Source organism: Nicotiana sylvestris, chromosome 3 (assembly GCF_000393655.2).
Source record: "Nicotiana sylvestris chromosome 3, ASM39365v2, whole genome shotgun sequence".
Classification (NCBI taxonomy): Eukaryota; Viridiplantae; Streptophyta; class Magnoliopsida; order Solanales; family Solanaceae; genus Nicotiana; species Nicotiana sylvestris.
In genome coordinates, this window is record NC_091059.1 from 34307143 (window position 1) to 34318267 (window position 11125).

The following is an 11125-nucleotide window of genomic DNA, read 5'->3' on the forward strand; positions in this document are numbered from 1 at the left end:
TAGAAATTCCTCCACCATATTTGAGAAGATGGACATCATGCATCTTTGAAAAGTAGCCAGAGCGTTGCACAAACCAAACGGCATCCGACTAAAGGCAAAAGTTCCATAAGGGCAAGTGAATATTGTCTTCTCTTGGTCCTCAAGTGCTATGTTAATTTGGTTGTAACCGGAATATCCATCAAGAAAGCAATAGAATAGCCTTCCCGCTAGCCGATCAAGCATTTGATCAATAAAAGTCATAGGGAAATGGTCTTTGCACGTGGAACTGTTGAGCTTCCGATAATCTATACACACCCTCCATCCGGTCACCGTTCTTGTTGGGATGAGCTCATTTTTATCGTTTTCAATCACGGTCATGCCTCCCTTTTTCGGCACACATTGCACCGGGCTCACCCAAGAACTATCGACAATGGGGTAGACTACCCCGACATCCAACCACTTGATGATTTCTTTCTTTACCACCTATTACATGGATGGGTTCAACTGTAGTTGATGCTCCACACTTGGTTTAGTCTCATTCTCCAATTGGATCTTGTGTTCGCAAATTCCGGCGGGAATCCCTCAGATGTCCGCAATTGTCCACCCAATAGCTTGCCTATGCTCCTTCAAGATATCCAACAATTGTTCTACCTACACATCATTCAACAAAGAAGAAACGATTACCGGTAAAATATCATTTGAGCCAAGAAATTTATACCTCAAGTGTGGTGGAAGTGGTTTGAGCTCTAGTTGCGTTGGATCAATAATAGAAGGTTTTGCGGGAGGAGTGGCTCTATTATCCAAGTCGAAAGAGAGCTTCTTCTGGGCATAAGTGTAGGACCCAATCCCCTCCAATACATTGACTGATTCCATATACCCCTCCATATCTTCACGATCGAAATTTACCAAAATAGCCACCAACGCCTCACCGAGGCATTGTTCTTCCATATTCATTTCAACCGCATCTTCCACTTCATCAACAACATCAATCACCGAGATGCTTTCATATTCATGTGGTAGTTTCATACCCTTGTTTGCTTGGAATGTAACCTCTTCATCATTCATACGGAATTTCATCTCATTCCATTCTGAATCCATTAGAGCTCTTCATGTGGCAAGGAATGGTCTCCCCAAAATGATAGGGATCTCTTTGTCAACTGCACAATCAAGGATTACGAAATCAGCGGGTAAATGAAACTTGCCCACATTTACAAGCACATCATCGACAATTCCCACCGGTCTCTTTATGGAATGATCGGCTATTTGCAATCTCATACTTGTGGTCCTTGGAATATCTAACCCTGCTTTCTTGTAAATGGAAAGAGGCATTAAGTTGATGCTATCCCCATTATCACAAAGGGCTCTAGCAAAATTATGTGCCCCAATAGTACATGAAATGGTGGAAGCTCTCGGCTCTTTTTTCTTTTGAATGGTGGATGTTGCAATGATGGAACTAACCCGGTGAGTCACATTCACCGCTTCATTCTTGGTGGTTCTCTTCTTGGTAATCAAATCTTTCAAATATTTAGCAAAACCCGACATCTCTTGAAATGCTTGCACAAATGGAATATTTACCGATAACTACTTGAGAATGTCATAAAACTTTTCGAGTTTGCTATCATCAACCTTCCTAGCAAGTCTTTGAGGGAATGGAGGAGGAGGTCTAGGAATAGGTGGTAGAGTTTTTGGTGTCTCTTTTACCTTTTCCTTTGCCTCTTCCCGATTTACTTCGTGCACTTTCAACTCCTCCGGAACTTTTCAACTTCAACAACACTTGGCTCTTCAACCTCAACCTCTTGTTCAGACTCTTCTACTTCAACTACTTGTTCACTCTCTCCTTGTAGTAACTTCCGACTCTGAGTAGTAATTGCCATGATATGAGAAGTTGGGCCACTCCCTCTACCCTTTGGGTTCGCAATTGTATCACTAGGAAGTGTTCCCTTTTGCTTTGGATTTTGCTCCTTAGAGAGATATCTCATTTGCATATCCAATTTTTGAATGGATGTGGTATGAGAGCCAACAATCTCGGTCATATTCCTCATAGAAGTGTCGTACATCTCTTGATTTTGACATACCCGTTCAAGCATGCTTTCCAACTTGGAATCACTTGAGGAACCTTGATTTGAATATTGACCCTTTAGAGGAACGTAAGGGTTTGAACTCCGATTTGAGAAGTTGTTGTTGTTGTTGTTATTCCAATTTCCTTGATTTGAGACACCTTGGTCATTTCGCCACTGTTGGTTGCCTTTCCCTTGCGTGTTAGGCCTCCATTGATTTTGTTGTCCTTGACCTTGGTATTGTTGTCTTTGATATCCTCCTTGAGAGTTGTTGACATATTTTGCCTCCTCAAAGTATTCATTTGATATGGATTGCACATCCTCCACCACATTTACCTTCTTCGTTTGGCTTTCAGTGAATATCTTTGTCAACACATTGACATTGGTGGCAAGCCCTGCAATTAGTTGATCTCTCTCTTTATTTTCCTTGATCATGTTGGTCAAGGAAGGAGAACCATATGCAATTCCACCTATGGTGTCCTCTAAGTGCCAAGCTTGATTGGGTTGTGCCATTTTGTCAAGGATTTGTGTGACCCTTACGAATGTCTTATCCATAAAAGATCCATCAGCTGCATTCTTAGCTATAGATTGGTTCATAGGATCTAAACCTATGTAGAATTTCTCCAACAAGATAGAATCCGGAAAACCATGGTTGGGAGACCTCACCAAATATAACATGAATCGATCCCAAGCCTCATGTAGATGATCTCCCGGTATTTGCTTGAAAAAGAAACTTTTATCCCGGAGCTCAGATTTCTTACTTTGCGGGAACCATTTAGCTAAGAATGCTCGGACAAGTTCAGGCCAAGAATGAATGGAATTTGGTGGCATATTTTGAAGTCATTTCCTTGTGTCACCAGTTAGTGAGTACTTGAACACCCTCAACCTTAGGGAATCATCTAAGACGTTGTTCTGCTTATGCATCGCACACACACCCAAGAAGTTTCTAAGATGTTGTGTCGGATCATCATCAGTGGAATTCCTGAAAACCCCCTCCGCTTTGAGTATTAGGATTAAACCATGTTCCACTTTGAAAGTTGTAGCAACAACAACCAGAGGTACAATAGCATTTGTATCCTCAATGTACTAATCTATGTCTGCAAAAGGATTTTCTTCCATTTCGTCCTCATATTCGGCCATGTCTTCCTATCAACACCAAGCAAAACAAGCAAAGTGTTATGGTATAGAATAGGATGTAAAGTAAAGCACACACTAATTAGTAATTTCAAAACCGTATTCCCTGGCAACGGCGCCAAAATTTGATACGCTCAAATTATACTTTCATTAAATAATGTGAAGCAGTCGGTGTCAAATACAATAACCTAACAAGGTTGGGGTCAAATCCCATAGGGAATAGGTGTGAAATGGTTACTCGAGTAGTGTGCTACTTGACTTAGGTCGTAATTCTATTCCATTAATTGTAGCAAGAGCATTATATGATTGTGATTTGAAGAAATAACTAATTGTAACGCTGAGAATGTAAATAATTTGATTAAGGAAACCAAGGTTGTGTCCCCTTCAATGAAATATAATTCTATCGGTGTTGGTATGATATATTTCTAATGGAAGGTTCTTTAGATATGCAAATGATTTCGAAATGACTACCCAATATTTTCCAGTAGTTGGATAGTATTTCCTCTTTATGATTTTTCCAAATATAAAAGAGTTGCAATTAAGAGCAATCAATTTATGCCAAATAAAATCCACTTATTCCTAAGTCATTCTATTAAATAAGGTTTAAAGCCTTGAGTCTTTGATATTTACTTCTACCAAACTCTAACTCACTTTTCAAAGTAAAGAAAGAGTTTAATGGCTCTTGTTAATGTTTGCAACCACCAACAATAAATGAAGAATGAGAAATAAATATATATCAACCAATATATATATATATATATATATATATATATATATCAACCAACCATTATATATATATATTCAATGTTAAACACCCATTTAGGGTCCACAACCTTAGTATTTAAAGCTAGCTACTCATGCTAAAATACCAAAAGATGAGAATATTAAATGCCATAAAGCTTACAAAGTGCAAGATTCTTCACTCCTAAAGCTTCCAAAAGAGAGGAATATTCAAAGGTTGGAATGTAGCTCAAAAACAAGACAAGATACCCCCACAAAACCCCCCAATAAATCTATTTATAGTGGGCTAAAACTCGGGACCAATTTCGGATAAAAATAGCCTTCCAGGTCAATTATGCGACCGCATTTCTGTCGCATAACAGACATGCGGTCCGCATTCTCGTCACAGTCATCGCATCTTCGAAACCCTAGTTCCCAGGTATTTGTCGCATTTAGGTTATGCGGTCCACATTGTTGATTTGCGATCGCATTTCTCACCATATTTCTGCCTTCAGCAACTTATACAAGGAGTTTGCGATCCATTATGCGGCCCACAAACCTATTATACGGTCGCATAATGGACCCCATTTCTTGAGCTTGAATTTGGCCAACAGACTGTTGGGCTTTACGATTCCTTTAAGTACTATGCAGTCTGTATGTTGGATTTGCAGTCCGCATTCTCACATTTGCGATCGATTTTGCCCTTTTGTTGTCCTTTTGCGGTTTTTGATTTTATTTCCATGTTCTTGGGTCCTTAAACCTCATATACTTCAAATCATTAAAATTACATAAGTATAAAAGATAATTGCATTTAAAACAAGCTAAAATCTAAGCAATTTGTATTAAATGTGTCAAAATTCTCCGGCACATCAGTTATCGGGAATAGAAGAAGGCTAGGAGGGGAAACCTATCATCATATCGAATGTGTCAATTCCATTGAGAAAGACAAATGGTGGAGTAGCAAAATAGAAAGCATATTGGCATGGTCTGGGTATGAACCCAGCAAGGGGCTTGGGAAGAATCTCCAAGGCATCACCAAACTGATACAGCTGAAATGTCATGGTACTACCTTCGGGCTCGAATACCAGAACACATGGCAAGAGTATAATGATTGGTCACCTCCATGGCATGGACCTTATTACCCTCTCGAGCAACCAGTGCCAAATATGGATCAGGCTTTCACCAAGTTGATACAATATGGGGAACCACAGAAGAAGAAGCATTAGTTGTAGTGCACTAATTAAGGAGGAGGAGGAAGAAGGCCTCACTATTTAGACTGTGGAGAAGGGAGTTGTTCTCAGGAACTGGACCGCCACACTATCCTGGGCCCGCCGAGTCCGTAGGTAGCTTGGTAGATTTTATTTCTATAGCCATTCTAGGCATCTAAGATTTTCAGTAATTTTGTTTTAAAGATTTATTTGTTTAAAAATAAATGCTCGATTCATCGAGCCGTACTTGCTTGAATGTTTTTCAGTTTTAATCAAATCCATTGCCCTTTATTATTCATTATTATCTTCAACACTTTTTCTTTCTACATCGTTATTATTACTTTTCCTGATGAACCGGTGACTGTGACATGTAATGACGCAACGCAATATGAGGATAGTGATTTGGATGATGAAGATGAGATACCTGAGGAAGTTGTCAGGGAGGTTGAAAATTTTGAGAATAAGCCTAAGTCCAACCTGGACGAAACCGAAGCAGTAAATTTGGGGAATGCCGAGATCGTCAAGGAGACTCGCATCAATATTGACTTATCACCAACAGAGAAAGAAGAGTACATTCGTTTCTTAAAGGAATATGAGGTCATCTTCGCATGGTCATATGATGACATGACCGGTTTGAGCACGTCCATAGTGGCTCACAAGCAGCCTAACAATCCCATGTGTCCGCTGGTGAAGCAGAAACTTAGAAAATTCAAATTAAATATGAGCCTTACAAATCAAGGAGAAAGTTACTAAGAAGATCAAAGCCAAAGTCCTCAGGGTGGTTGAGTACCCAACCTGGTTAGCCAATATTGTGCCAGTTTTGAAGAAAGATGGGAAAGTCAAAATATGTGTTGACTATCGAGACTTAAACAGAGCAAGTCCCAAGGATGACTTTTCACTGCCAAGTATACACATCCTGATAAAATATTGCGCCAATCATGAACTCCAATCCTTTGTAGATTACTTTAAGGGTTACCACCAGATCTTGATGGATGAAGAAGACGTAGAGAAAATAGCTTTTATTGCACCATATGGGGTATACTGTTACAAAATGATGCCATTTGGTCTAAAGAATGCTGGGGCTACTTACATGAGAGCCATGAACACCATCTTCCATGATATGATACACAAATAAATAGAGGTGTATATGGACGACGTCATTATCAAATCCAAGATGGCCGCGGATCACATAGTGGACTTGAGAAAGTTATTTGATAGGTTAAGGAGGTACAACTTAAAACTAAACCCCGCAAAGTGTGCATTCGGGGTTCCCGCAGGAAAGTTACTGGGATTCATTGTCAGTCGTCGAGGGATTAAGCTGGACCCGTCTAAAGTTAAGGCTATTCAAGAGTTACCGCCTCCTAGGAGCAAAAAGGACGTGATGAGATTCCTAGTACGTCTTAACTATATCAGTCGCTTCATAGCATAGTCCATAGTCATATGTGAACCCATCTTCAAGATGCTAAGGAAAAATGTCGAAACAAGCTGGACCGAGGATTATCAGAAGGCTTTCGACAAAATCAAGGAGTACCTGTCCACACTACCGATTTTGGTCCCGCCAGAACCAGGACAGCCTTTGCTACTCTATCTATCCGTATTGGATGGAGCCTTCGGATATGTTCTGGGACAACATGACGAGACAGGGAGAAAAGAGCAAGCCATATACTACCTAAGTAAGAAATTCACACCTTATAAGGCACGATACTCTCTGCTGGAACGCACTTGATGTGCTTTAACCTGGACGGCCTAGAAGTTGAGGTATTACTTATGTGCCTATACCACATACCTCATATCCAGGATGCACCCTTTGAAGTACATATTTCAGAAACCCATGCCAGCTGGGAAGTTAGCCAAGTGGCAGATATTGTTGAGTGAGTTCGATATCGTTTACGTAACTCAAAAGGCATTCAAAAGAAAAGCATTGGCAGACCATCTTGCTGAAAATTCGGTGGGAGGAGAATACGAGCCCCCAAAAACATATTTTCCTAATGAAGAGGTGTCATTCGTAGGAGAGGACATTACCGAAGCGTACGACGGTTGGAGGATGTTCTTCGATGGAGTTGTAAATTTCAAAGGAGTGGGCATTGGAGTGGTTTTAGTATCAGAAATAGATCAACATTATTCGGTATCTACTAAACTCAGATTTCCCTGCACCAACAACATGGCAGAGTATAAATCCTGCATACTAGGACTCAACATGGCAATCGACATGAATATTCTGGAGCTGCTGGTAATCGGTGATTTTGATTTGCTTGTGCACCAAGTACAAGGAGAGTGGGCCACCAAGAATTCCAAGATATTGCCATCTACACCATGTGCGGGAATTGAGAAAGAGGTTTGCAAAGATAGAGTTTCGGCATGTCCCAGAATTCAGAATGAGTTTGTCGATGCATTGGCCACTTTGTCATCTATGATACAACATCCGAACAAGAATTTCATCGATACCACCCCAATGAGAATTCATAATCAACCGGCATATTATGCCCATGTTGAAGAAGAAATAGATGGAAAACCTTGGTTCCATGACATCAAAGAGTATTTGGCGAAAGGAGAATATCCGGAGCATACAAACCACACTCAGAAATGCACACTTCAGAGATTGTCCAATCACGTTTTCCATGGCAGAGGAAACTTGTATAGAAGAACTCCTGATTTGGGATTGCTAAGATGTGTTGATGTAAAAGAGGTTTCTAAGCTACTTGAGGAGATACATGCTGGGACTTGCGACCCGTATATGAATGGTTTTGTCCTGGCCAAGAATATACTTAGGGCTGATTACTTTTGGATGACTATGGAGACAGATTGTGCCCAGTATGTCCGCAAATGCTACCAATGTCAAGTGCATGCCGATATGATAAAAGTGCTGCCGAATGAGCTCAATGCAACAAGCTCACCTTAGTCGTTCGCCGCCTGGGGAATGGATGTCATTAGTCCTATCAAGCCCACCGCTTCAAATGGGCACAAGTTCATTCTAGTAGCCATTAACTATTTCACAAATCGGTAGAGGCTACATCCTACAAAGTTGTAACCAAGAAAGTCATCGCAGACTTTGTCAAAGATTGTATTGTTTGCTGATTTGGAGTTCCCGAGTCTATTGTCATTGATAATGCCGAAAATCTCAATAGTGATCTGATGAAAGCCATGTGTGAGACTTTCAAAATCAAGCACAAGAATTCCACAGCCTATACACCTCAGATGAATGGAGTCGTAGAAGCCGCCAACAAAAACATCAAGAAGATACTAAGGAAGATGGTAGAAACCCACAAGCAATGGCACGAGAAACTACTCTTTGCTTTGTTGGGATACCGCACTACAGTTTTCACATCAACCTTGGCAACTCCCTACATGCTGGTTTATGGTACCGAAGTTGTCATCCCAGCCAAGGTAGAGGTTCCTTCTTTAAGGATCATATAGGAAGTCGAACTCAGCGATGCAGAATGTATAAGGAATCGCTATGAACAACTGACCCTTATAGATGAAAAAAGGATAAACGCAGTATGTCACGATCAGCTTTACCATAACAGAATGTCTAGAGCTTTCAACAAAAGGGTCAAACCAAGACAGTTTGCACCAGGACGACTGGTACTGAAGAAGATCTTCCCACATCAAGATGAAGCAAAAGGGAATTTCTCTCCCAACTGGCAAGGTCCTTATATGGTTCACAGGGTGCTAACAGAAGGATCTCTCATACTTGCAGAAATGGACGGAGAAATTTGGCCAAAACCAATCAATTCAGACGCAGTCAAAAGATATTATGCTTATATGTCTCATATTCACATGATGTAATTGAACTACGCTTGACCTGATTCCCGTTTAAGAGGGGATACGTAGGTAGCCCTGTGGGTTAGATCATATCATAATAAAATTTCCATTTCCCCCAAGATCAGAAACCGGGGCAGAATTTTGAGAAGGACCCTCAAAATTCCGGAGCAAGTCCATCCAACGCCATGGCATGCCAAAAAATTAGAAATTGGTTAAGAAACTGGAGTAGAATTTTGAGAAGGATTCTCAAAATTTCGAAGAAGGATCAATGAGTTTTGTTACTCACAAATGGCCGAAGGATCACCCACCAAACTGGGGCAAACTTTTGAGGAGGACCCTTAAAATTCTAACATGAGAAAACTGCAATGTCTCTGAAATGTGTTACAGTCACTAGTTCATCTAAAATTACTTGACATTTCAATATGTTTCTAAAATAACTCTTATTTTTATCAATAATTGCGTATATTCGAAAACTCTATTTCCATAACAGTCAGGTGTTACCCAAGGAAACTCAAACAAGGCCTCCAGAACGGAGCAAAGCAAGGCTAGCAGACAAAGGCACAAACCAACCTCCCCTTACAAAACTTACAATTTTTCTTTGAGCGCAGGCACATCTGACGTAGCGATAGCATTCGCAAAGATATATACACGAAGCAAAATCACTATCGAGCGGGCCACTAGACACTAAACGTGTCCCCAACTAAGAAACATTTTACCCTTATTTGTTATTTATTCTCTGCATGGGACTAAGCCCTATCGCAGGATGCTAATCCATGCCTCCATATTTTCATGAAGCTAATCACTGCCTCCATATTTGTATGAGGCTAATCCCTGCCTCCATATTTGCATGAGACTAATCCATGCCTCCATATTTGCTTAAGGCTAAGCACTGCCTTCCATTTGTATGGGACTAATCCCTGTCCTGCATACAGCATGAGGCTAATCCCTGCCTCCATATTTACATGAGGCTAATCCTTGCCTCCATATTTGCATAAGGCTAAGCATTGCCTTCCATTTGTATTATGCTAATCCCTGCCTCTATATTTGCATATGGCTAATCCCTGCCTCCATATTTACATGAGGCTAATCCCTGCCTCTATATTTGCATAAGGCTAATCTCTGCCTCTATATTTGCATTAGGCTAATCCATGCCTCTATATTTGCATAAGGCTAATCTCTGCCTCTATATTTGCATTAGGCTAATCCCTGCCTCCATATTTGCATGAGGCTAATCCTTGCCTCCATATTTGCATAAGGCTAAGCATTGCCTTCCATTTGCATGGGACTAAGCACTGTCCCTCCTTGCATGAATGTTGCTCTATTCCGGCACTATCTACTTGCTCTTCTGTCAGGCTAAGCTCTACCCTCCATTTCGCAAGACTAAGCCTTGTCTTGTCAACATCTTATTATTGCATCTCATGGGCTGAAATATCGCCAATCTATCCAAAGGCGTCATAGTCTAAAGGCATCATCCTCATAGCCGGAAGACATCATGCCATGGTCTGAGGATTCTCAAATTTGCATATCATTATTCAAAGGCGTCATGGTTCGGAGGCACCATCTTCATGGCCCGAGAACATCATTTTATGGCCTGTGAATCCCTCACTAAACAATTCATGGCCCAGGACATCATGGTCTGAGGACGTCATCCTTAACCGTTCGAAGATAACTTTCATGGTCCAAAAGGGAATCTGCATCATATTTAAATTTTTGCACAAATACATGTTCGTAGAATCTCTTTATTTGTAGGTGACCAATAAGCAACCATTATCCCAGCAGGAGCAACCTCGCTCCGGTTCCTTCAACTATCTCAAACTTGACTATTCATCATAACCACCTATCCCGAAATCTCGTGTCCATTCTTGTAATGACTTCATCGGTATATTCTGCCGATGGATCTGAAACTACACATGGCCTGATTCTTGTAAAATCAGGGATATGTAGTCAGCTCAAAGACCAAAGTACGGCCTCTATCTTTCAAAACATCCCATCCGGTCAAAATTGGACATCATTTTTTTACCCGAAAACTCTTTCATCCTTCCCGAGTAAAGAGGGGCAACTGTTGATACCCAATTTTTCCCTATAATATTTTTGAAATATATATATACTTTTAAAACTATGCATTAGCATCAATGGGTATTTTCCCATAATTTTTTCATCCTTAAATTAATTTATTTCTATATTTTCTTCATATAAATAATTGTAAAATTGCATCACAAATGAATTCAGAACATGTCTTGATTTAATATTACTATTACGGTCCTA

General features: G+C 40.4%; 2 protein-coding genes across 2 annotated transcripts; both read right to left on the minus strand.

Moving 5' to 3' along the window:
- Window positions 1-1086: 1086 nt before the first annotated feature.
- On the minus strand, window positions 1087-1521 carry LOC138887217 (uncharacterized). Its single transcript, XM_070168941.1, has one exon. The coding sequence runs from the start codon at window positions 1519-1521 to the stop codon at window positions 1087-1089; it is 435 nt and encodes a 144-aa protein (XP_070025042.1).
- A 197-nt stretch (window positions 1522-1718) lies between these two features.
- Window positions 1719-2867, minus strand: LOC138887218 (uncharacterized). The gene has a single exon (XM_070168942.1). It carries the CDS (start codon window positions 2865-2867, stop codon window positions 1719-1721), a length of 1149 nt encoding a protein of 382 aa, XP_070025043.1.
- Between the last annotated feature and the right edge of the window lie 8258 nt (window positions 2868-11125).